Source organism: Scleropages formosus, chromosome 11 (assembly GCF_900964775.1).
Source record: "Scleropages formosus chromosome 11, fSclFor1.1, whole genome shotgun sequence".
Classification (NCBI taxonomy): Eukaryota; Metazoa; Chordata; class Actinopteri; order Osteoglossiformes; family Osteoglossidae; genus Scleropages; species Scleropages formosus.
This window is the reverse complement of record NC_041816.1, coordinates 18,053,736-18,081,307: the sequence shown is the minus strand read 5'-3', so window position 1 is coordinate 18,081,307 and position 27,572 is coordinate 18,053,736. Positions and strand designations below refer to the sequence as shown.

Here is a 27,572-nt window from a genome sequence, read left to right as displayed (position 1 = left end):
CAGATGATGGGCGATCTGTAGATCACCACAAGTGCAGTAACAACCAACAAGGTATGAAGCTGGTAGTGTGGCAGCTGGTAGCATAGTGGTTAGAGCTGCTGTCTTTGGACCCAAAGGTTGCCGGTTCATATCCCACCTACAGCTGTATTATCCTTGAGCCTACTTACTCTAAATTGCTAGAATTACCAAACTGCATAAATGGGTAAACCACTATAAGCAGCTTAACACTGCAAGATGCTTTGGAGAACAGTATCAGATAAATGTAAATTAAATTCACTGGTACCCTAAAGCTGACAGGACAATGATATTCAGTCCTATCCCATGTAATATCCAAATCTGGAGGACCTGCATCCAAGGTAAAAATCATGAGTGAAAAAAACACAGCAAAGTAAATAGTCAATTTCAAAAATGACCCCCAGTTTTGCACTTTCAAATATCCCACAAAAACAGAGTTGAAATGGGCCAAATGGGTCCTGGTTTTCTCAGCCAGTCCCTCTCCTTTGGAGCCATGGCTGAAGATACAGGACCATGGTGCCTATTTCCTCAGCAGAGCCACCGTTCAGGTCTTGACTTTCTGTGGCCTTCAGGCTTCTGTAGGAAGCCGGAACTAAGAGAAAAGGCCCTTGCCTTGGAAAGAGGGCCATGTGTACCCAGGCAGGTGGGACATTGTGTGGTTAACAACCTTGAAAAAAGAGCCAGAGGCACTGCATGAGGCCTGGCACCCCCAGGAAATATTTAAATGGCTTCAAAAATCTGCAAGCATGACAACACCCCCTTCACACAAACAAGTGAATGAAGAGGACCATGAGCCAACTGCAACATTTGCTCAATTTCTGAACAATTTGCCTCTGGGACTTCAAGCACTGCTCTGTAACGTTTTGCATGGCACAGAGTAATGCCATGTAGACCTGCACATGACAGTCGCTCCACACCAGGAGCTGGAAGCCACTAAATAATACATTAGATGCTGCCCCTCCTTTCAGACAACACCATGTGTGCGCTGTCATTGCAAAGACAAATTGTGCCAAGTTACACGATTCTGAATTTAATTCTAGCAGTGACAGCTCAATTCTGGTGCAGACAAGCATTAGACAAATAATGTTTATAATCAAATCTGGTTATTTTACCCACACTCTACTGTTAAAATCTGTACCATGTTTCACTATGTTTCATCAGTCTCTGATTTGAAAGAGGGAATTTGCCCATGTGCCATGAATCTTTGAGGTACTGATCCTTGGCTTCGCCGCGTTTTTCCCTGTGGCTTGATAACACCTCACACATCAGCAATGAAGTGTGCCTGTCCGCTTCTAAAGGCAACAGACGCCAGCTTTTCCCACATTCAACATAATACGCTTTACAGCCCATTACTTAACACAGTTGAAGATGAAAGCTTTACCAACAGGACATTCGCAGACATTTCTAAATCAAACAGCTGGAGTCTGTAAAACATGAGGAGCAGGCAGAGCTGAGCTTCAGAATCACTTACTAGCCCTGTCAATCAGGGCTGCAGTTACACTTTTTTCAGAGCTCCTGCCTGACGGGAATTTCACAAAGACACAGACAAGAGGACAATCGGCCAGGATGTCCTGGTACAAGCATCACTGCCGCAGGCATACTGGGGATCAGCAAGCGAATGGTCGGAATCCCACAAACCTCGCTCGGTAGTCTTCATCACTATTCACGTCCTGAGTGGCCCCCACTCCTGCGTCTATCACACGAGTCCCGCTTCACTAGGCGTCCCAGTGCCCCTGCGAGGGGGGTTGGGGTGCCCCTTGTTGGGTCTGTGTTTTATGCTAATGCAGCTAATGTGCAGAACCTTGCTCACACGGCCCATCAATTAAGGAAGCCCCCCCCGAGCACACTCAAACAAGGCAGCCAATCCAGGGCATTCCTACAAGGTGTTCTCCAGCTCACCACATGTACCGTGTTTGTCTGGGAAGCCTTGGGAAGAAATGGATTGCATCTGTATCATCACTGTTTTTGTAGAGGTGGCTACAGCTCCCTCTCTTATATCTAAACAGATTCATATTTCATCTCCCCACTGCGTGAAGTTACATTTTTCAATTGCTTTTTGGCGTTTTTCTTCTAATGCAAAACACTTTTCCAAAAAAACTCACAGAGCATCATCAACTCAACAAAATGGTTCTGTTTGTTAGACTTTTTTTGTTCATCACTATTCTGACAGATGCAAATTGAATGTGCACGTGCTGCTAAGACAGACAATCATTGCTGAACGACTGCTGGATCAGAGCAAAAGAAGCAGAGGTGATGCAGACCTCTGGGGAGGAGGAGGCTGACAGGAGGAGGGTCAGCAAACCTGAGCTCATCTGTAAGAATGACCAGCTGCCAATCATCCAAATGTGACAATCACTCAGTTTTGTGAGCTAGAAGAAAGAGGACCGGTGCCCCCAAAGTGTGCACTGGGGGAACGCCGAGAGCACTGCGCTGTCACTGCATTGTTCTGGTCCTCAGGAACAGAGAACCTAGTGCAGACCTCCTCCACGACCATCCTGACCACAGAGTTCCTTCTCTCACACAGACAGGGGTGTTGAGGTGTAAGGTACATACAAAGGAGCCTACCTGTCTGCATCCCCTTGACCCGTGGAGGCGTTACGCTGGAGCGTCTCCCGCACCGCTGCCATGCCGTCTGGGAGACGGTTCAAGCGGCGAGTGTACAGACTGAGTCCCCCGTCGGTCATGTAGCTGCACAGAGGGGAACACAGACAAGACGGTTAAAACAGACCACCCATTTCACGTCAGCAATTTATTTTCCATGCCCACGCTCAGCGCACTGGAAATCTAACAAAGCCCTCAAACTGAATTACACAAAGTTTTAGGGCAAAATTTGGCCTTCTGCTTATGCAGCTTTTCAGTCAGGTAGAACAGGCAAAGCGTTTTCATAGCACAAAAAAAAATCAGGGGGACTCCATGCAACATTTAGGCGTAATGCTCTTCATAGTTTCCACCCTCAGCTTTATATTCAATAAACCTTTCTTCAAAGTCCCAGCTTTAGCAACAGTGCTTGGAAAAAGGAATTATGAAGTAACCCTTTTTTCAACCTTAAACCAGAAATTTGCTTTAAATGACCCACTGAAAACTGGAAGTGAATGTAGAAATTTAACCGTCCTTTCAGATTAGAAATGAATCCAATAAAAGCAATTTAACATTGCTGGCTGTAAACTACTTGCAAAGCAAATAGAGAAAATATGCAAGGACATCAAATTAGCGTTAGGGTTACCCTGCTGTAATAACTCTAATAAAATCCATAAGTGTTTTCTTTCTCTTAAACTGTTTTTTTTTTTCCCCTATTTCAAAAGAAGAAAAGAGTTTTATTTTCAAATATGAACTGTAATTAAACGGCCCATCAGTGCCGTAGATCTGCAGTCACACCGTTAACAAGTACTTCTGAGGAACCCTTAGCATTCTAGGAAAAAACACAACCACGACGGATCTGTCCACATACATCTGAGACACATCCAGAAAGCGTGGGACCAGACTGTAGAAATACTGCTCTGTGCAGCTGCGGTTCCCTGAACACATATGCTCCTGATTGAATTAAGGCTGGTTCTGGTTCCTGCGTTTGAGAAGAGCAATCCTGCGGGCGCTCGGTCCATGCGAGGCCTCTATGGTTGGTGTGAAGGCTGACAGGGCCCTTCTGCCAAATAGGCTGCGTGTGGACAGCAGCGCGAGACCAACGTATATTTACCATGCAACGCTCCTAATTGCAGGCGAGCTAACAAAGACTCATTGCAAATATTTACCCGTTAAATGATCCTCAACACCTTTCAAAGGGTGGTGCAGAACACTCATTTTTGTGAGCACAGCAAACAGCAGCTTATGGCCAGCCCTCTTCCCTTAAGCACATTTGCTCAGTCGACCCTAATAGTGCTTACGTAGGACTGATAGAGACCGGTTTAACTCTGCCAGCACTCCATTAGGGTGTTACATCCTTTAAAATCAGAGAGAGTCATGGTGCCCCTGTATGTAAATTTATGTCTGACAAATCTACCTGGACTCCAAACATTAGAGTGTGTGCTTTCTGCTGCTTGGGTTTCCCACTGCAACGCAGCAACATGCAGACACATTATCTGCCAAGACCCCCAGCATTCCTGCACTTTTCAAAAGAGCGACGCCGGAGCTTCTCTCGCTGCTGGGTTGCGACCGCAAACAAAAGAACGTGTCCACAGACCCAATCACTGCTAGAGAATGTGGTCCACAGAAGCTGTGTCTGCAAGCAGCGCCTGGTTGGAGGTTAGAAAAGCAACCTCTGCTCAAAGCACAGACAGTCACACTAACACCTATCTAACCACCAAGGCAAAGGGTAACAGGACCAGAAAAAAGAACAATAAGAATCCTGAAAACAGACAAAATCCACATTTCACAGGCTCACAGGTGCCATTCAGTGTTAGAGGCTTCAGAAGAGCCACAAGACCGGATGACACCGAAGACACAATGAAGAATACAAGAAGCACAGTTGAGCATCTTACGAAAAGACCACCGAAAAGTGTGACATACCTTTCTGCTTTGAACATCTAGACAATGCAATTCCAGACACAAAATTACAATCCAGCCGAGATGAAGTCCCAGTCAAAGCTCCAGTGATCCAGACAGCTTGTGTGTGTGTGCGTGCGTGCGTGCGTGGGTGTCAGCCAGGCGACTCTGTGTGTGTGAACATGCGTAGTGCTGGAATGCGTCTGCTCTCTGTTCCTCACAGCCCTGTCAACGGAAGAGCCATTCTGTCCGTCTGTTAGGGAGCTGTAAGAGGAGGAGGAAGAGGAGAAGCCTGGGGACAAGTCTGAAGCACTGAATCACCTTTGCAAGTCAGAGCAGTGTGAAGCTGAGGCGGGCCAGGACAGGAGGCCTCGGGGGCTGTAGCAGGGGGAGGGGAAAAGGGACACGTGGGGGTCCGAGGGGGGAGCGAGGAGGAACCCTACAGCCTGGGGGTCCTGATTAGCATAAACTCAACTGAGGCACATCTCACACATTAACTTGTTTTTCCTCTTGCAGGCACCTTGTTGTAGACAAAAGCACAGACTTCCTTAGAAATTGTAATTACCACTAAGCACATAGACAATTCAAGTCAGCGTCAGCAGTTATGTGTCTCTTTACTGCTGAGGACTCAAATAACACAAACTTATTTCAGAAAACATCAAATAGGACTGCGAACAGTTATAGTGTTCATGACAGAGAGGATCCACCAAAACACATGTGCTGTATACAAGCCATCACGTAGTATGGTGGTAAGAATAACGGACTTTTGACTTCTGGAGTGCCAGATAAGGACCTAGAGGACGTTTACCCTGCTGTAGGACCCTTAACGTGAACCGTTCTGAGTGCTTCCAGTGAAACATCTGCACGATTGCGTGAAACAGTAAGCTACTATGAACAAACGCAAAGCAAAAAACCAAGCTTTACCTATTCCTTTACTTAAGTCACTGTGGACCGAGCCCATCTCGGTAAAGTCGGTTCCACTGAAGAATAAACAGGTGCATCACCTTAGCCGGATGCAGCTGGAAAAACCTGCTGGACTGGAAGCAGCATAGTGACACACCACATGGTTTGTGGTGTCCTGCGCACAAACTGCCACACTAGTAGAAATAAACAAGAGTCCATCAGCTCCAGATTAACCCTTTTGTGTCTGGAGTGGAGCCAAAACGATTGTCCATCTAACTGGTACCTTTGCCTGAGGTAAATTACACACAATCCACTTATTGTTTCTTTTATTCACAACATTTCTTAAGATGGGCAAACCCATAATGTTCCCACAATATCAATGTTAAATGAATGTGACCCCTGTAATGCATTATGCATTAACAAGCAACCCCCACATTCGTATGAATAAACTAATTTCGTAAGGCATCAATCAACGCCCAGCCCACCACAACTAGAATGGCGTGTATATCTACGGAACGATGGCCTCAGGTTATCAGGGCAGGCAGATGTCAGGTAGGTTACCTCCTAGTGTAAACTATTTACTGCATAGTAATCAACCAGAGCTATTGAAGGGGCCACAGACCTGGGTATTAAACAACCCAGATGGTTATAGTGCAGGGCTTCTGCATCATGGCCACAAACCAGAAGTCTGCAACTGTGCAACTGTGATTCTTCTACAAGGAACCTTAACTTGTCCTTCCACGTTTGTCCTGGAGTAAGGTGCTCTTCTCAATCACTTGAGTAAAACACCACAAATCCACACACACACCCTGTTGTGTGTCTCACCATGGCTTACTCTTATCTGTGAAAAACAAAGAGCCTTGAACAATGAAAGAGCAAAGAGAACAGCTGAGCAATATTTGACATATGTTAGGATATTCCTTCTGCATGCAGTTACAGAGCCCCAGAGCAGCGGTGTGCTGCTTTTTAACTGTATATTTACATGTGTTACAATTTACCACCCTCATACCATGAGGTTTGAAGCCTTGAAAAAATATATATGTGTGTTTGTGATTTGACATGAACTGTGTGATGGGGTAGGTTATTCCACATGAAGAGCGCAGCCATAATTCTCAGTTTGCCTTTCAGACTCCACTACACCAGCACATGCTCTGTCATCACTGTGCCACCTTCCATACTGCACTGCTTACAGTCCTTTTCTACTCCTGCGGCTGCGCTCGAGTGAAGGAAGATCGCTCGTCTCAAACCTCCGCACCCCTGCTGGACCCGCGAGGAGAATGAAACAATGAAAGGGGGGCTAGCCATGGTGTGCGAAAACAGAGGTATGCGGGTACCTGTTTCGACACGGCCGTAAACAGATGTAAAACATCAGAGGCGACCCCCTCCAGTTGAGATGAGACGCAGCGCTACCGTTACCTCATGTCAGAAGTGTCCTCACTGGCAACTGGCACAACCTCACACATTCACCACTCTGTAATCAGGTAAGGAATATGCGGGCAGAGGTCTCGACTTGATTCGATTTATCTGACTCCTGTAATTTGAAATATCATACTGCACCGTCAGTGAAATTAAATCTCCGCCAGACAGGGAACAGTTTTTAATAACATAGGAATGTGCATGGAGAATGAATGAAAATATTTTTAAAAGGATAATTACTTACTTAAATGCATGTATGGTATTCGTAATATGATGTATTAAGATTGACTAAACCACTATCAACTGAACTGACTTATGAATATGAAACATAACATGAAAAGTATTTGGCAGTAATGACATTAAAGAAAACTGCATAAATCTTTGGAAGGCACAGCACTGTCCTTTCCGATAGGACACGACTCAGAGGAATAAATGGAGCGATCAAAATCCCAAATCTTTCTGTTCTCAGCAGAAACAGAGCTGCGCTCTCTTGCTTAGGGTAGTTCTTAAAAGTACACATTGCCGGAGTGGCGCAGGAGTGTTTCCCATGACCTGCGCCCCTGCCGAGGGTTTCGAGCGCACACTGTTCCCTTGGGACCTACACTGTCTGAACCCCTCGACCCCCCCCAACTTGCAGATCACCATGAGTCCAGAAAGGCAGGGTGGCCGCAGGCCGGCGGAAGTATCTGAAGAACACGATACGAACAAAACGCTCAGATAGTTGACAGGCACTTAGGACAGCTGGAGTTTATACACTGCTCATGAAAATACACATGTACAACGGGGTGTACAACTGCTTCAAAATGAACCTGAAGGAGAATGTTGGACGGAGCACATGTCAGCTGGAGATGTGAGCTGCAGATGACACTGCAAAGGTTCTGGCAGTAGCTTAAATACACATCCGCCTTAATCCAATAAACTCCTCAGTTTAAATAGACACAGTCAAATAAACACAAAGAAACAAGTTACTAAATTCTGGCCGAACACCTCATGAAGTCACAAGGGGCGGGGGAGCACAAACAATGCTTTGCTAGGACAAAATAACATGTATTCTTCTGGGTTCTGGCACAGGACTACAGTGAAAAAGAGAGATGGCAGAAATGCCTCCCTCTACTGCCAAAATAGCACCACTACATATGATATATTCCAACAGTGCAGGTTTTCAATGAAATCATCCACACTTCCCAGTGTGCTGTATGCTCGTAGATTCCCGTCCTGTTCCTGGCAGGTCAATGTCTGAGCTTTCTCTCCTCAGTACAACTATTTCTGGCTCCAAGTAGCGTGCAGATGAAGTAGCAAAGAAATGGAGAATTTATAAATGCAAAAAACGAACATTGATTTGAAAATTGTTTGTAAAGGCTTGACTGTATTATGAGTAACTGCGAGAAAAGCAACAATAAAGTACAGTCCCACACTCCTGGGGTGACTTACCCACTTGTGACGTCATCGGCTCGGATGTTCTTGCTCAGCACATCCCCGTCGCTCATGTACCCGGTGGCATCCATGTTGATGCTCTCCAGGTCCAGCTCCTCCACTTTATCAGCCAAGTCCACGGTGCAGATGGCGCTGCCCCGGGCCGCCAGCTGCCGGCGCAGGGGCCCGGAGTACAGGTAACGCCCACTCTCTGAACTGACAAAGCGGCTAGCGTTAGCTCGAGGTGGGTAGCCGTTGCCCGTGGAGGGGGCATCACCTGCCTGCAGCCGTGGGCTGGACTGACCCAGTCGCCATGACAGCGGTGTGGAGCGGGCCGTAAGGCTGAGAATGCTGCGGCCGCTGATCTCTGTGGTGACGCTGCTGTCGAAGGTGGTCTCCAGGGTGCTGGGAACGACAGGGTAGAAGTGAGAAACAGTGAGACGGGACATGTCGAGTAGATGTCCAACAGGCCCCATCATGCAGACGCCCGACACAAACGAACCCCTGTGGTCCACGGCGTCTGTCCATCATGCAGGCGGGAACAACACAGGGCCTGTCACATGGACTCAAAGGCTCCTCAAGGGGTGCCCAGACACAGGAACGCAGATGGACTCCTCCGTTTCATGGGGAGACAGACAGCTTCTCTACATTACAGAAGAGCCCTCTGTTCTAGCGATACCCAATGTGGGCCAACAGTCCCCTCTTCATGGCTCCCAGCACTGCTACTAAAAATAGATGCTCGGTCCCAGGCCAGCAGTCCACTAATCATCCTGTCACCAAACAAACAAGCAGGAGTCCCAGCTGCTTGATGTGTCCTGACTTCACTGCACTCTGTGATGTTCTGCATGTGTGAAGCCAGTAAAGCGCCTCTTGTTTAAACATGTTCTCGTTTACAATATAGTTGACAGTCGAGTGAGTCGGGGACTATTGATTTTCTGTAGCGGCACCGTAAAAGTAAACCCGGCCGTCCTCCTGCCTAATATGGCCCTGTGTTTCTGTACAGGCAACATTCTGCGGGCCCTTCTCACCTCCAGGACATGGGAAAATAAAGTCCTTAATTCAGGGCCCATCGATCAGCCCTACTCGGGACTTCACCGCACGGCGCCGGCCAGCTCAGAACAATGACTCTGGTTCCTTCAATTCTTACCCTGAACATAAGCACGTGGAAGTATCTAATGGTGCTAGAAAAAACACACAACTCTTCTTTTTTTTTTGTCTTTTTCCATCGACCTGAGGAAGAAAGGGTTGGGTTCCCCTCGCATCAGTCCTGTTGGATTTCACAGTTCTATCATGGACTAAGTCGCCCGGAGGCTCTTCGGTCGTATCTCACGGACACAGACAATCCCAACTACTCAACGAAAGCAGAGCAGCGGATGACTGCAAGAGGAGGACGGTGTGAGGAAGTGTTTCCCCTCAGGGAAGACTGTGCAGCCATCACACAGAACTAAACTTCAGAGGCAATGCTAGGGCACCTTAGCACAGGCCTTTCACTGTATTCTCCAGGGCCCATTAATCATACTTCACATTTCGCCCAGCACGTGCCCTGCTGAACCGTACAATAAAGCTCTTCAACAAATCCTTGGCCGCGGTTTTCCCAAAGCCAGCAGAGGGCAGTATCACCAACGACAAGCAGGTGCACAAAAAGTGCAGGACAAACCACAGTGCCCCGCTGTTTCAATTCGCCCTTCTTCCCGGAGGACTAATAAATACAATTCCTTGTACAAACAGCATCACCCACAGCGCCTTTGAAGAGCTCCGCCAGCTCTGGCTTTACACTGAGGAAAAAGCCAGCCTGGGTGATTTATTACCTTTGCCCCCGATGACAGAGCTTTCTGGTGTTTATGCTTCTGCTGACTTGAACCGTGGTTTCTAAACCCTTCCCACACAGGCTGTAAAGTCCCAGCAAGCCCGAGGCTGCGGCTCAGAGGCCCTTTGAGCTGGAACGAGTTTGAGGGGGACCTACCTGTGTGTGATCTGGGTCCCACGCAGGCTGGACATGGTCTCCTCCAGGTTCTGGCGAAGGTCTGCGATGTTCTTGACCGTACGCAGTCGCCTGGCCTCGGGGTCCTCACCTGAAAGGCAAGTTTCCAATCATATTTCTGAGGCGTGTTTAAAGTTGTGCCGCTGGCACCATCGCTCCTCAAAACACAAGATCCAGGAGTCCAAAGACCACTTTGCTAACTCAAACTTCAGATCAGAGGGTCCGCTGCAAAGCGAAAACCAGACTTTGCCACAAAGATAGCAAAGGACAAAACAGAAACAAAAACAATGTTGTGTTACCAAAGGTTGGTGGAGAAAGAAGTGAATTTGCTAAGTGGCATTTCCAGCAAACACCGTTGAGTATGCAGAGCTCTGCACTGGAGGAGATTAGGACTTATTTGTCGATTATAGAGGGGTCGGCGGCACATTAAACTGCGGGAAAGCTCCCCGTGGTGACGTGGGCAAGCGCAGGAGCAAACTTCAGGAGCAGGCATTCCAGTGAGCTGGGGCAGCACAAACAGGCCATTCAGAGCTGTAAACCTGCTCTTTTTACTGCAGCCATAATTCCTAAACGGAGCTTACAGGGACCGGCCGTTCTACACCCCCTGCCCTTCTCGGGACGTTTGTACTTCTTCTCCGACCTGTTCTTATAGTTCTATTTTCCGTCAGTTTCGCAGTAAAACAAGGATTGACACACTGTTTTAGTGAAAATAAACGCGACCCGAATACTTAGACGCACAAACCCAGTTTACAGTTAATGGAAACTACATTAAAATCTTGTCTATAAATGGAAGTAGCGAGATGAGTGGCGGCAACAGCCTAACAATGGAAGCGCAAGCTTTCCGCAGTCTCAGATTTCTGGAGTATGTCAACCACGAAGTCTCTACACGAACCATAAATACTGTGCAATTACTCTGGGGTTCAGGGTAGCGAATGAACGGATGAAGAAGGTGGTGCCGTGATCAGCTGCCCACTCACTTTCAAACTTCTCGTACATGTCAAGCATGGTAAGCAAGATCTCCTCATTGAGACGGGCGATGCCGTCCCACACACAGGTCTGCTGCAGGTGGAGATGAAACAGCTGGCTGTGCCCCGTGACCCCACCGCTGGTGCCCCCCAAGGCAGCACGCTTCTCCGCGGGCTCATTCTTCCCCCTCAGGGTGGGGAGGTGGCTCGCCGGAAGCCGACAGCCCGCCTTCCTCTGTCCCCAGCTCTCCATAGGCAACGGGGGCTTCAGCATGTCTGGGCGATAGGGCTGGAGGGAGGAGTTCTCCGGAATCGGCCCCATCGCTGGGCTGCTCGTGCAGCCGAGCTCTGGGCTTCCTCGGGCTTGCTCATCCTGGGCCCCGCTGAGAGTCAGACCTTGAGTACCAGTTCTGCTGCGTGTGACCTCTGCAGGGCTGCACCCATGTTTCGCAGTCCGTCCTCTACCTCCTTGCCGAAGCATCGCTTTTAGATCTGCGTTCCTTCGTGATGTCCTGCTACACCCTTCTCGTTACTCCTGGCAGCTCTTCTTTAGGACGCATTAGGGGTTCTGTCCCAGGAGGGCATAGGAAACATGTTCTTGCCCGTATGTCTGTGATCCTCATGCTTTCCCCAGTGGGAATGCTGTGACTGCACCAGGGCTGAGCGAACGGCTTTCCTAGAGCCCTCCATCTGCTGACAGACAGGAGAAAGGACCCAAACACACACAGCCCAGCTTGTGCGAGAGGCCTTGGCAACTCCATGACATCAACAGCCTTTAACATGCAGATCACCCTCTTTTCTTCCATTCACCCCGGCAGTCCTTTCTTCCCGCTGGCTGCCATGGCAGTGCGAGCTGCACCAAGGGGTTGGGGCGGAGCTGGATGCAGAGGCAAGACCAGGGAAGGGGCATGGCTTGGGCATAGGCTGGCAGCGGTCACTATGAGGCTGAAGGTCAAAAACAACCGCTAGCCATCCATGAGAGAGGGTGTGGAATGCACGCACACACACGCACGCACACACACACTCTTAGGTGTTTCGAAAAGGCAAGCCATTCATTCTGCACAATCCCTTCCTTGTTCGTGACAGAGGCGCAGGTCATGGGAAGTTTTGCGAATGCACAATATTGAAGCAATTAGAAAACCTTGCTTTCAGGCTATGGAATTACATGGTTTATGATTTGTCAATAACTTCGGCTGGCAAAGACAAAAATGATGTATCTTCTGTGCATTAAAACTGTATGGAGCAAGTCAATGTGGTACCAGGTGAATTGTGATATTTCCCATACCGCTGTGGTGAAGGTGTGTGTGCGTGTGTGTGCATGTGTGTGTATTTGTGCATTTGGGTTTGTGTGTGTGCTTGTCTGAAGGCAGCCCACAGAGACATTACATCACTCAGACTCTTCCTTACTTTCAGTAACTCAAACTGAGTCACACTGCCCCCCGGGAGTGGAGAAACAGCGTTGCGTACCCGAAAGTTACTGACTGTGCTTAGGTTTATATAGATGTAACGTGCAAACATATAAACACATGTAAACAGACGCTACCAAGTTGTGCCCTCTGTTGTGCTCTCCAGGTTTTCTAGCAGCCTTTTATTGAAAAGCAATGTTTACCATGCACAGTTATGGCAAATTAAATGTAGAAAAAAACTGCAAGAACTGCTATTTTATTTACTTTCCCCAGATTTGGCTTTAACAGCGTTGTTGACCATTATCACTTTTCTAAAGAAGACGGAAACATGCGGATTCAGTGGAAAAAATCTGTCCAGCTGTTCCGTGGAGATTAGACTGAGTAGTTTTACATGCGGTCACACCTTTGTAACAGTCTAAAATTCAGGATTCTGCAGACAAAGAAATGAGGACCTACCCGCAAGATCATCCACAGAGGCTATAGTGGGCTTGCTGAAGGATGTGCTGTCTCCGCTTCCTCCTCCTGACCCAGACTCTGTCATTGTGGTTCCCTCCACGTCTGTCTGTGACCTAAAATCATGAGTTAAAAAGAAGGAGAATGTTTCCCAATAAGACTGGTCCTGAGCATGTGCACAGCCAGCCTGCATTATTCATCATTCACGCATTCAGCTGCAGTAATCAGCCCAACATGGTAAACGTCACCGCTGGCCAGTTGGCTGTATGAGCACAGTCTGTCTGACAATAAGTTCCACACTAGGATTTAATAGAAGACGTTAAAATAAATAAAACTGTCCAGGTTCCATTTGTCAAAGGTGAGTTGTCACCATTTGCTGCATCATGCATTTTGAGTGACAGGCTGACAGCTAAAATTCCTCAAGAGTCCCTTGAGGATGAGCAAAATAAATTCTCAACAAGGGTCCCTAACTTGATGTCATGAGTTGAGTTCTGGGAGATGGCTGATGAACCTGCAACAACATCTGCTGATGGATTTTCACTTACATCAGGATCAAATGTCACATGAAAAAGAAAAGCGCTGAAATGCCACTCAGACTCCTGTTATCCGAATACCCACCATCACCATTAACGTGCATCAGTTACCAAAACCTTACTTCAGTTTCTACTGCTGAACGCAAAGAGTAGGCTTTCACTTTTCTCAAAAATTACATGTAAGCATTTTTGTTTAAAAAATCATATGTATATATATATATATATACACACAAATACCTAACTTATCTGATAGAGTAGGAACAGGACTGTCTGCTAGTTGGTTTCATGCAGTTATGGAGGGTTGCGTTTACTACAGAACTATAATACCTTCCTACATATGAATGACATTGGCCTAGTCTTTCACTGAAAAACATATGGAATAGCATATGAATGTGACGTCTCGTGACAAAATGTGATGTATGACATACATTTAAGGAATTAAAACAAAAATCATTTTCAAAAACCAGGATCAGCAGAAAATTTACTGTTAAAACACTGATACATGTCACTACATTTTATTAGGTTCTGATGATGAAAATCTTGATGAAATTTGTGCTCCCTGAAAGGGTCTCACCTGTACATGAAGGGGGCTACAGTGGCGGTGTTGGGGTGGTTGTATTGCTGCTGAGGATGAGGTAGCTGAACACTGACAGTGTTGCTGGCTGTGGACTGTGTAGCACCAGTAGTGGCCACCGAAACGGCGCCATTGCTCGTCTGGGCCTTTCCTTCTGAGGAGGCCAAGCTGGAAGATGAGCTGGAATTCCTGCCATCTAGCTGACCTTTGTGTAGCCTCATACTCCGTGGTCTGTCCCCATCCTTCCCAGAAGAGGGCGTTCCCTTGGCCCCAGGCTTTGGTATGCCACTCTGTGATGTGGTCGAGCTCTCCTTTTTGGCACTGCTGACCTTTCCCCCTTTGGGAATAAAGCTGGCGATTTTGGAGGTTTTCTTAGGTTCTCCTTCTGGAGAAAACGTCACTTCATCCTTTTGCTCCTCCTTTGTTTCAACTTTCTCAGTGATGGACACACGCTTGGCGCTCTCCTTGGCCTTATCCTTCTCCTTGGGCTTGTCTTTCTCCTTAGGTTTATCCTTGTCCTTCTCCTTCTCAGCAGCCTTCAGGGAGCTCTTTTTGGTGGTGAGGGCCCTGCTGAAGGTGCGCTGTGCAATGCCTTTTAAGGCAATCTTGGGACTGCTAGTGACGACACTGGTGCCGTTGACAGGCCGCACGTTCCCATCCATCTCCTCCAGGGGGTCAGTGTTGGAGCCAGTTTCCACCTTCTCTACTACAACCTCCCGAGAGGCTGTGCTGTCTGACTGGGGCCCTCCATTATTGGACTTGGAGCCCCCTTTGCTGTTGAACAGCTTGAGCTTCTCCAGCATGGACTTCTGGGCAATGGGGGCAGCCTTGATGATGGCATCAGCAGGAGGGGCAGGAGGCACTGGCTGCTGCGGCTGCTGCTTGGAGGGTTCTTGCTTCACGGACAGTATGGAAGACGTGGCACTGTGCTTGACGCTGAGCGACTTACTCCTCCAGGGCTTGCCTGCTGAGCCGGGCTGGGGGATGGCTGAGGAGGGCGTGGCCATGGGGCTGGTGATGGAGACGGTGCTGGAGGAAGTGCTGGTGGGCGCTGGGGACAGGACATGCTCAGTCATCCCAGGGGGCTGTGTGCTGATGCTTTCTGATGACTCTGAGGAGAAGGGGAACGGCAAAGAGCAGGTTGAGGGACATATCCACTGGTCTGGAAGCCACAACAGTCAACTGCCAAAGAACTACTGCACACTGGAACAGTTCCTAATCCATACAGGGAGAGCAGACCCATACAAACACAGTTGGCCTCAATCTAAGCCAAGATCTGCTGTACATCTGGCAAACCCCTCCCTCCACATGAAAGCACTGCTTGTGGACAAGTGCCTCTTTACACCACCCATATTTATGTCTTCACAAACTCTACTGTGAAAGAGAAAATGTAGAAAAAGAGAGAGAATGAAATATCATTTGCTGGCCCCCTTTCAACATCATTTTTATAGCTTGGAGGCTGCTTTGGGTTTTTGTTTGCTGTAAAAAAAAAAAAAAAAAAAAAAAAAACAGAAATCACACAAGTGTATAACACTGAAAAGTGTGGAATGCTAATACACACAAAGTGTTTATTGATAGAAACCACCCTAACGTTCTCCATAGCCCCAGAAGAGACCCAGACAGCCACGAGCCAGGGCTACAGGTCAAACAATAACAGAGACCTCTAGGAACTATAAATGTTTCCTCTACTGAAATACCTCACAAAGATAACAAGAACTTAATCGGTCACTCTGTAAAGTTTAATCTTCCAGCCCGATGCACAGTGTTTAGAATCCAGAGGCATTAGGCTGTAAATCAGGAGGACAGCAAAAGAATCGTGAAGAGTCTAAAAAGAAATAAGAACTAGTCTATAAAAAATGCAAGTATCTGTAATCAGCGGTCTATGACTGCAGAAACAGGAAAACATCTCTTTTCTGACCTACCTCTTTAAGCTCTGAAAACAAGCTAAACGCTTAAGCAAACTCTCACAGAATCACCACCTTTGTGGCAAACTGCAGCTTCTGAGCTACAAACCTTCATATAATTATTTTTGGCTCTAAAACAAGGGTGACGGCAGAAAACGTAACTGTCAGTCAGAGCCAGCCACCAATACCCGTAGGCAGGCGTTTGAAATTCAAAAACAAACTGTGAGGCCACGCTGGAGTGTGTTTTGCAAGCGTGGCCAGAGAGCCTGGCTGCAGGCAGCAAGTGAGCACAGAGGCGTCCTGTTCAGACATAGCATGGTCCTCCCTCGACCCCCATGGGTGGACTGCTCACTGGTCTCACCCACTTGTGGGATCCAGAGCCATGCAGCAGTCAGGGCAGCCAAGTGGCTTGTAAAGTTCCCAAACTGCTGAACGAAAGCACCATGTTCCCGCTGCAGAAGGTCATTAATGTTTTCAAGGATGAATACAATACATCTCATTATATTATATACAGCCCCTCTTATAGGGCGCAGAATTATGGCTGAAAAATGTAAACCTCACCAGTGCATCGCATAACATATGTGACACATGCTTGCGATACAGCAATGCACACGCTCATACGTATACACACACACTGCACTAAATTTTGCCTCTTAGAAAAAATCCATCTATCGTATCTCTAAACCTTCTTTCTCAAGACACGCAAACACATACTCTTCTGGCATCGCCTTGTTTTTTATCCATTTGAACCCTTTCCCAAAGCCCCTGACTAAAGCCCCTGACCTTGAAGCCAAGACTTGGCAACAACCTTTTTCATACTTAAGAAAAAAATCATTTTAATTTTACACCAAAACACGGCGCGACCCTGCCGTTCACGAGATTCAGATTTAGCTGCGATGACGAGACCATTCAGCCAAAGTTGCTCCACTGTTCGAGCACAGCACGTGTTCCTGCCCTCAGCCCTCATACTGTAATATTAACACGCCCCAGTCAGAGAGAAAACCCAAAGTGCTCTTGTCTTCTCCTCTCCTGTCCTCTCGCCACATCCCGGTCAAACAATGTGGCAATTAGCAGACGGAGCAATCAGCCGCGTTGACCAGCAGAAAGTGGGTCACGTTGCTAATAACTTCCTACAGAAACAGCGGCCGCAATTAGCGATGGGTTCGAATGAATCACTGTGCAGCCCTTGTTCCTACAAGCTGGTGTCACACAGTTGTCCTCTGCTTTGTACCCACGGCAAAGGAAGAGAGCCATTTCACTGCTTTCATCCAAAGCACCCAAACTACTGTGGGATGCTATTATCACAGTGATAAAAGATGCCAATAAATGATACATGATGACAAATAATAATACACACGTTATGCGTCTCACATTTAGTTTCACATACAAGCAACTTGTTCATTTTTTGTGAAATTTTACCATTTAACTGATAGAAAGCCTGATATGACTAAAGTATTCTTTGTCATGTCACGTGCCTCAAACCCCACTGGCCATGTGATCAATGTAGGTCCCCATAAATTAATATGTTAGAAGGAAGTCCCATCCCTCTTAGCCAGAAAATGACTCTGTGGCCCCTACTTTACTGACCCACCAGTAATAAAGGATGTTTTCAACACTTAATTGCTTCAATTTTGATAATTGCTACACTTAATTTCAGTTAAAGCGAATGATTGTGGATAGAGCCTAGACCAGTGGGTATTGGCCCCACATCCCACGTCCGACAGGCGGTTTTCCGTAGGAAGTACCCTGAGACTGCGCCCGGAGGCCCGGCCCAAATACTTACTCCAGAGACCTGCCCCAGAGACCGCCTCGTAGCTCCAGATACCATCGGGGGTTCGGCCAAATTACTGGGATATCCGGCACCGGGCCCCTGGCCCTGCACTGTGGACGGGACCCCATTTCACGGGTCAGGCACAGAGCAATTGCACTTGCCAAAAGCATTTAGCGGTCCGTTTGTTACATTGAGAACATCAAAAGCCGTGTGTTTCCCAACCAAATCACTGTTTAACTTCAGCAGAAAACCTGCCCTGTACAGCGAGTGCAAAGCTTCAAAAACACCCATAAACACATTAGTGCACTGCATCAGCTGACACTGATTGTTTCAGACACAAGATTTTCATTACACTTCTAACACAACGCTAAACTGCAACACTTTCCAAAGGGGTCCGGTATGAACAAGTGAAGGTATAAACATTAACAACATTACCACTCTACTGCAACATTCCCAAAGAGCAGTACTAGGATTCCCAGTCTTAGATAGACTATTCAAAGAGACAAATATTTCAAATACCTTGTATTTTGCACGCAAACAAATCCTCACACATTTCCAAAGCTTCCCTCTTCTACTACGAAACACTTAAAATGTTAAGAGTACGTGAATCACTAGATTTGTAATAAGCCACAGAACTACATACCCTGCAGTAAAACTGCGCCCACTGGTGTACTGCCAGAGACCATGGGTGTCGCTCTCTTCAATACGTGGACATGGCCAGCGCTGTAGAACAGGGATCCTCCACATACCGAGATCTCGCACCGCACCAGTTAAGGACGCCTCCCTTAAAGCACTAAACCGTGTTTCCGTAAACGAATTGAGGAGTCCGCACTTCTCCGTAACTGTGCGACTCAAAATCCCACTGCGTGAACAGAGAAAAAAAACACCTGTAGCGTGCCAACCCTCGCGTGAGAACAACAGTTCGGAGCGCGCCGTGCACTCCCAGCATCAACACACGAGCACAGGCAGCTCTGTGAGCGTCCACACGGAGCTCAGGGCTCAGAGCTCTGGAAAACCCCACCACTTTGAGACCGTGGACAAAACATGACTGCTCTTTGATGGAGGGCCTGTCTGAAAGACCACGCGCTCCTCTGATCTTGGAAGACAAATACAGGTGCAAACAATACGAAGAGGCTGAGCAGCCTTGCGTTGCTGAAATCTCCCTTGTTTTACACTCCAAACTTTTCCCTACAGCTGCTGCACTGCACTCTTACACAACTCAGCGAGGGTGACGAGTCTTTTCGGTTTGTGCTGGGGGATCACATAGATGAACCCCATCAGTTTTCACCACATCAGTATTGCCTCGCTCATGTTATAGGTGAACACCTTCTTGGAGGCTGATTCAACTAAGTATGTCGCAGTAAAACAGATGTGGACATCCTGGGATACAATCAGTGTTCTGGTTACAAATTGAGTGTCTTGAGCACTATAACACATTGGTTCCAAGCAACAGCTGCAACCAAATGTGAAATTATTATCATCATCATCATCATCATCATTATTATTATTATTAGCTAGCCCCTATGTCCCATGCAAATTAGGTGTTAAGTTTTACAAGACAAAGCACTGCTAACAAGTCTGGAAAAAGCCAACTGATGACTGTCTCAGATGATTGATTGTTTTGGTTGCACAGATATAAGAATCATTTAACAATTCAATAAATATTTCAAACAGTATTCGTTACAGATGTAAACACAGTATATAGTTAGCACAGTGTTTAAAGGCAGAGGGGAAAAAAGGCTTTTGTTAAACGACACAGAAGTAAGCCTTCTGGCAACTGAGGAAAAGAAGACAAAAACTCCAAAGTCAAGGAAATGGAAGAAAAATAAACCACTGGGGGCTCAAGTACCAGTGGCATAGAACAAGTAAAAATGCTAAAACAACTATTCTTTCCTTCCCATTCAGAGGTGAGTGCTCAGACATACTGTGCAGATAACTAATACCGCTCAGAGGCCAACAGTCCAGATGTGCTAGCAAACCAAAATCCCACCTACCTGTGCAGATGACACGGTCCTGCTGCTCTTCCTCTATGCTGTACGCCCAGGATATTGATTAGCCCCGTGGGCCACCGGTGAGAAAAGAAATCAGTGCGTCGGGTGATGTGACACCGGTGATCTTCAGCGAGGGTTCGCTGACATCACACACACAGGACCGAGGTGGGCAAAGGAGCCACAGGCTGCAGCGCTCTGGTTGCGCCGCACCACTTCACCCTCCGAAGCACAGCGCCTGGGCTCGCTCACTGTCTCTCCCACACCACCCCCTACTCACACACTAACCAGGTCTCTTTCCCTTGCTGCCCCCGGCCCCCCTCCGCCCCTCGCTCTCCCTCCCCCTCGCTCTCTCTTCCAGTCACAAGTACACTAATTAGAGCTCGATCGATTCAGAGCAAACTCACACACACTGAAATCCAGGGCTGCTGCGCAGTACCTTTCTAAATCACGGTTTAACACACACACTAATTGCTTGTCTAACAGCAAGTCTCATCTCTCACGAATCATCGCTAACACCCCGGACCACGGCAGCACCCTGGCACCAGTCGCCTCGAGCGGAGCGCACGGCGCGGACTGTCACGCTTGCGTACCTCCGGACATCAGCGGCGCGCCTCACTTGTGCACGAAGGCCTAGTGAAACACTGCGCTGTGAATTGTTCAGTATCGCAGGTGCTCTGGGCTTCACGCTCTTCCCGAAATTGATATTTTGCCACCCATCAGATATAACGCGGCAGCCACACAGCTACGCACGGTCACCGCAAGGACTTCACAGAGGACATAGCTCGCAGTGTCAATTTCACAGCAAAGTTACGAAAATGGCGACGGCAGCTCTTTCTTCGCCTTTGTCCGTCAAGCCCACGGAAAGCAGACACCGAAGAAGACTGCTCTTTGCTGAACAACCTGACCTGGCTTCAGAGTTTGTTGTGCCAGGGAACTGAATAAAACAAACAAGCAAAAAAAAAAAAAAAAAAAAGAAACCCAGCTCCACTGGAGGACTAATATTTAACCCTCTGTGACTGAGAGAAGAAGGAATTGTGCACATGAGCATTTCCACCAGGTCAGCTGAACATGGGCCAAAAATAAAACCCTCATTTAGAGCAGAGAGGGAAGGTCAAGGGTCGTCAGCCCCAGGTACAAGCAGCCTTGAAATGAGGGAAGGCCCCCAGGTCTCTACCAAGCACAGTTCAAAAGTTTGTAGGAAGGTTATCAGGATTCATCTATCCTGCGTTTTATGCGCCTACTCGAGCGATGAACATCGGTGCATCAAGCGGAAAGCAACAAACTAGGTTTACTTAAGAATCACGTGTCTGCAGCCATGTCTCTTTCTCCTAATGTAATGCGCAAATTGTATTTTTGCTGAGATGTACGTTGCTTTGGAGAAAAGCATCTGCTAAATGAATAAATGTAACACACACACACACTTTCAGAACCGCTTGTCCCATACGGGGTCACGGAGCCAACCCGGTAACACAGGGCGTAAGGCGACACACCCAGGACGGGACGCCAGTCCGTCGCAAGGCACCCCAAGCGGGACTCGAACCCCAGACCCACTGGGGAGCAGGACCGTGGTCCAACCCACTGCGCCACCGCACCCTTGAATAAATGTAACTGTAAAGGTAAAAGAGTTAGCTCCAGGTCGCAGGACAGTCACGTAAACCAACACTCGCCGACACACACTGACGGACGGACAATGTGCAACTGGACATTTAAAGGACACAACATTAACATATTTCTCTGCGGTGTCATGTGCAAATTCCCATTAGATCTCATATAACAGTAAAAGCAAATCTTTGTGGGAGAGTCAGCTGTCCCCTCATCACTGATTAGGAAGAAGTGAGTGAGTGTCCTCCTCTGTACCTGGATGGCAGAACAGACCTGGACGTACAGGCGCCCCGTGCTGAGGTCCGTAAAGGTACATGTGATAGCACTCCTGTCGAAAGTGTGCTGTCGCATTCAGCTGCTCCCTTACACCCTGCACACAACCAGTACAGCATGTACTAGCAACATGCGGGAATTTAACCCTTCGCTGAGGTGAATTCAGTCCTAATCTAATGGTGTTGGACACAAAGGGAGCGTCCATCAGCGTACAGACAACATGGCGTGCCAAAGGTCACCGAGAACACACCGCTGAATGTGCACGGCTCCAGCTCACGGGAGAAGAACATGGACACCTCGACCGCTGGCACATATTCAAACGATATGACTGACTTCAGTTTTTATAGCAGACAGACACTCATCATATAGCTGAAACCGATTTGCAATTCTGTTTATACCATTTATATTGTACTGTAGGAAATGGAATGCAATTAAACAGGTAACCGTAACACACACACACACACACACACACACACACACACACACCGCACTGGAATGCCGAGTGGACTGGGCAGCTGTGTGATTTGGCTGGTTACAAACTACAAGGTGCCTCACTGACCGCTTTAAATGGGTTTGCTGTTGCTGGTGCTGTCACTGCATTTAAGAGGCTGTGCTTTCGGACTTTAATCTATTCAGAGACCCAGATCTGCTTCGTTCTACATTTCCCATAATGCACCAGCCTCTTGTGGCCTGTGGGCCTGCACACTTGAAACTCCCACAAAAAAACATTTTCTCACGCCTCGCCTTGCCTGATTTATGAAGCCTGCACGCTGGATCGCTGAGATATGTCCACGGGCCAAGAGGTCCCACACGCTTCCTCTGCTGTGAAAATGAGACGCAATGCCTCTTCGCCAGCCGACACCGAGCGACACGGAGCCCTCGGCATTTCCATTCAAATCAAAAATGACAAAATGGACATAACTCTCACTTCATGTTAAACCAAGTGAACTAATAGAAGCCCAGTAGGAGCAGACCAAACGCTGGCTTCATTGATCAATGTAAAACTCGACTTCATTAGCATGCGGAGCCCAGTGGACGTTTGCAGTCTGTTCAGTCAGCCTTGTCGGGGCAATGGGAAACTGCAGACAACTGCACTCACTAAAGCCTGTTCTGAAGAGTCTGGTCTACTGCTGAAAACCTAAACAGTGGGATTTACAACACTTAACATCTATGTATGACCAACTAACGGACACGAATGTCACTTGGCAAACAGCGCTTTTGCATGAGCTTGAGGAAAAATAATATCCACAATGTGTTAATGTGTCATTAAAAAGTTTCCTGACTTCCAGCATGATGACATAATGTAATTCATGGTGAATTACACAAGTGAAGGTGTGCTCGAAGAGAACAAAACACTGTGGGTCATGACAGTCATCTTAATACCGGATAAAGGGCACGGTTACAAACTACCAGCAGAGGGAACTGAACGAACATGACACATCCTGCAGTGTGTGTGACTCTTCATATTGCTGTGTGTGGAGAGGGGACGGGACAGGATAGGACAGGACAGGACAGGACAGGACAGGATGGTGGGTTTTTAAAGTATTACTTGTAGGGAAACCTACAGGTGGTCCTTTTGCTTGCGACTCACTCACCTCTGTCTTGGCTGCAAGGAACCGGGGGGCCGGGCTTGGACTTGTCAAAGTTGTTGAAGCTCTGGCTGCGGCGGTTGCTGCTACTGGCTACAGCGACTCGGGCCTTGTTCTCACTGCCTGCAGTGGAAAGCCTGGAGGTGGGGCCCGGGAGCCTGCCAGGTCCAGGCCACACCAGAGAGAGAGACAGGGACAGATGGGGTGTGAGAGACAAAGGTGGACAGGCATCCGTACCCGGCAGTTACCCAGCAAACCCCGGGTGGTCGCAGCCGTAGCCCTGCCCCGGCCCTCTGTTAATCAGCTTCATTCTACGTGATGCTGTTTCTGCTTGTTACTGCTGTCACTAGGGAGGGGAGCGGGGGCAATGCTACCAAACTCAATCACTTGCTTCAAAGGCCGCCTGATGAAACACACGCAGGGAGCATTTCAATTTGAGCTGCACAGCTCATAGGAACCGCTGGGCATTTGAAGGCGAGCGGGTCAAAGAGCCGTGGTTACACTTGGAGCTGGCAGTGTGGGGGACACCATGGGACTGCGAAGGGAGTTGACACGGCTGCTGAGGCTCAAGAGCGGGACCGGGTTCCCCTGGGCCAGCGTGCTCCTCGCACGTGGACCCGGTCCACCAATAAATCTGAAAGCCTCTCAGCTGAGGACTGCGCTCAGTACGGCGAACTCCTCCATCAGGAACGGCCCTCTAACCGCAGGACTGCCGAGGAGCGGGTCTCGACACACATTCGTTCCGTACGCCACTCGAGTCGCACACGAAACATCGGGAACGTGAAAGAACGCAAATGCCCAGTCTTTGAAAGCTGATTATGTCCTTTTGATAGCGGTGTTAGACATGAAGAGCCTAATGACCCATCAACTACCCTGGCCATGTTTGCCTTTCAGATCCCAGCAATGACTGGCCGCTGTTCTCAGGACGTCCTGCTCCTTAACACCACGAAGTGTGTAACGTAAATACAGGAAGGACTTCCGCTGACAATGCAAGCCATCATCCCGTAGGAGATACGACACTAGAAACAGAACCAAGAGCTACAACTTGGGCCTATCATTCTCAACAAATACCCAAATATGAACGTTTTAAACATTTTCTTTGCACAACACAGACACTGTTCACAAGCAGGAACATGCAAACCTTGTTTACACTGGGCAGGGAAGTATTAGGCACAGATGAACAATGATCAGACAGCAGGGCAAACACAACCTCTCACACGTCAAAGGAAACGACCCTGCAGCGTCACGTGATGTACGCGCTATTTCAGGTAGCTGTGTGTATTTACACAGGTGCGCCTCTAGGTGGGAGTGTTGTGCTGCTGCTTTATACCACGAAGCAAAGGAACGATCATGGGGATGTGCAGGTTTATGAATGGTTAAGATAAAACTCATTCAGACATTAATAAAACGTAAGTGTGATAATATCTTTACAATGACATAATACCTCCATACCTTTCTTTGCATAACACTACTACTGTACTATGGCATATTAAAAAAATAAGAGAAAAAGCTCAATTAACTTTATTTCAAAAATGTTTTATACAATTCATTTTTAAATGATGACATATTCCTGTTAACTTTTTTATCTGTGGTGTTCTTATCACTTTTCTTGTCTTGAAAAAGTGCTCCTCAAGGCAAACTTCTGGCCTATAAGCATTATACGCCCAGGGTTAATAAGTCATTATATATTCAAATAGTGTTCCACACACACACCAAGCACATTCAGGACAAAGGTTATCTAAAGGTTCCTCACACTCCATTAGACTCATGTGTCAAGTGAAGTGTGACTTTGGGGAGGGTTTAGCAAATCCACCGAGGGCTCAAATCGCGCTCCTCTGCCCCATTAAAAGCATGCAAGGAAGGCGGGCGGGAGGAGGACAAAAGTGGAGGAGGAGGAGGCAGCTGGAGGTGTTGTGGGGTGATGCAGGGACACAACCAATAGCTGACCTAGAAGACTTTCTCTGACCAAGGGTCAACCTGAGCAGTTTGCTCTGGGAAGCGTCCTTGGCTGGAAGACTGTGAGGTGAAAGAGAGGAGCAGAGAGATGTGAAGAAGAGAGATGCGACAGACAGACATGTTACAGAAGGCAAGCCCCAAGAAGAGAGCTCAGGGAGGCGAGCCAGAGAGGCACATGGATTGTGAAGCAGGCGCTGTCAAAAACCTATTTCCTACTCCTGAACAATAACTGGCAACTAAATGACACACCAATTAATTCACACTACTTGTAGCACAGACAGTTTCATTAAGAAAACATATCGGCTGATCATTTTGTAATGCATTATGTATGTCTTGGTGCTTGGGGAAAATAATTCTCTGAATGTTTAATGGCACATAAAACATTTAAGATGCAATGCTCCAAAAAGAGGGTGAAATGGCACAACCCCAAGCTAACTGTGTACACTAGCAAGCGGGAAAAAATTCCAAGTTTACTATTTCCCAGAATGCGTGATGGTCATCTTTGCCCGTGCAGCGGTTTACCTGGACTGCATCTCTGCTTGTGCTTTCAGCATGTGTGCTGCGGGGTTGTGCGGCTGGCTCTGAGTAGGGGTGGAGGTCCCATGCGTGCTGGGACCAGTCTGGGCAGGGGCGCTGGTCTGGTGAGCCAAGGGCCGATGCTGAGCAGACTGGGAGGCTTGCTTCTGTGCCTGCTGCTGCTTGTAGCGGGAGAGACTGAAGAAAAGTCCCAGGATCGCCTTTAGATTCCCATTTCGGATCTCTGCACGGGGGGGGGGGGAGCCACATCACCACGTTTGAAACAGTAAAACAGGTATTTAAAGCTTTTGTCACATTAAATGCACTGCTGCGTTTTACAGAAATGGCAGCAAGTGTATAGTTTTTCTCTTTTCATCCTTACTGCTTTCTCAACCAATGCCTGTGACACGTAAGGAAAAGCAATGCTTTTATATGTGTGAGCGCTGAGCGGTAAGTGTGGGACAGCTTTACCTTCTGCGGACAGACCCTGTATATTCACGCCTTTGGCTGCCAGAAAACTGAGGCAGGCATCAATGTTCTCAATCTGGGGGAAAAGAGACAAACACACTGTTATGGCACAGCAGGGCAGCATGGGTTATGATTATGATGACCCTGTGCAAGGTGACAGCACCATGACCGGTAAACACTGAAGTACACAAAGAGTGGGTGAATCCTGAGTGGGGGGGAAAAAAACTGTCTGAGAATAAAAAGTTAATGCCCTGAGAAGTTCCTGGTCATGAGAGAGAAGCCCTACGGTGAAATCAGCATCAATGAAACTATTTCACAGAGATAGACATTTTTTTCTGCTAGGTCTCTTCTTCTGAATCAAAGGTAAAGGGCAGTACAGCGCAAACAATCCAAGAGTCATCAGCACTGGAAATGCACCACTGAACTGCTGTGATGCTCCTTAAAATACCATTTGTACGACGTCTCAGGACCACATAAATGTTCTGTTTCGCCACCCAACAGGAGCTGTTCTGTGTTAGGTCTGTAAAGGTGCAGGTTACATCATCCGTTTGGGTCACTCAACATTTGTGACAACCCAGCAACTCACTCTCTCTCCTTCTCCCACTGGAAGGAGAATGCAACACACACTCAAAACAGCAGTTAAGGCAAGAGGACTGTCAAGTACAGGCCCACAGAGTATAATGCTCTCTTGTTGCCAGGCAACATGCAACCCTGACCAAGCCGTGTGTTGCTGTCACTCACACTCTGGTATAGAGATAGTCTTAAGAGGTGCGCACTCGCTAAGCACACAAACATCCTCGGTGACCGACGCTGGCAGTTTATTATTCGACAGCAGTTGAACTGAATTAAGCCTTTTTTAAGCGTTAGATGATGTTATGCTTCAATTAATAAAGGTAGAGCCCACTTTGCAAAAGTGTGTAAACAATGCATTAAGAACAAGCAGGCTGGATTATAACGACTGCATCCAGATTTCTCATTTTAAAAGCTGTGACATCCAGTTGTCTGTCTTAAGTGGGAAATAAGTGTCGAAATAAAGAACTGATTGTTAAATTACCCACCAGCACTTTTGGAACACTAATGCTGTGCCCACAGTTTTCCACACACTCAGAGGAAAAATAATAATCTCAGCAACGGGCCCAGAGAAGTCTAAACATTCACCGACCCATGAGTCACAAAATCCAGTGCTATTAGCAAGTTCAGTTAGGGGTAAAAGCAACAGTTTCAGAAGAAGTAAAAATAAAATGTCAAGTGCAGAAAAAGCAGGCCACTCCAGGAGGCAGGTAGCTAGTGTGTCACTGGGTCCCATTTTCCACTTGTAGTGTTCCCTGTCCACTCCAGACTGCTGGCTTGCGAACACATGAGAGGAG

The 27,572-nt window shown here is 47.6% G+C and overlaps 1 protein-coding gene across 6 annotated transcripts in view; it reads right to left on the bottom strand.

Annotated features, from left to right (window-relative positions):
* The window catches only part of nav2a (neuron navigator 2a), a 194,310-nt gene that overhangs the window by 42,857 nt on the left and 123,881 nt on the right, over nucleotides 1-27,572 (bottom strand). For all 6 annotated transcript variants that reach the window (XM_018763671.2, XM_018763666.2, XM_018763667.2 and 3 more), the window contains 8 exons: nucleotides 26,209-26,281; nucleotides 25,744-25,981; nucleotides 23,272-23,423; nucleotides 14,136-15,246; nucleotides 13,032-13,144; nucleotides 10,187-10,295; nucleotides 8,242-8,628; nucleotides 2,581-2,703 (listed from right to left, as the gene is read on the bottom strand). In XM_018763671.2, coding sequence (XP_018619187.2) covers nucleotides 2,581-2,703; nucleotides 8,242-8,628; nucleotides 10,187-10,295; nucleotides 13,032-13,144; nucleotides 14,136-15,246; nucleotides 23,272-23,423; nucleotides 25,744-25,981; nucleotides 26,209-26,281 — 2,306 coding nt within the window. The remainder of the gene's footprint in view (nucleotides 1-2,580; nucleotides 2,704-8,241; nucleotides 8,629-10,186; nucleotides 10,296-13,031; nucleotides 13,145-14,135; nucleotides 15,247-23,271; nucleotides 23,424-25,743; nucleotides 25,982-26,208; nucleotides 26,282-27,572) is intronic.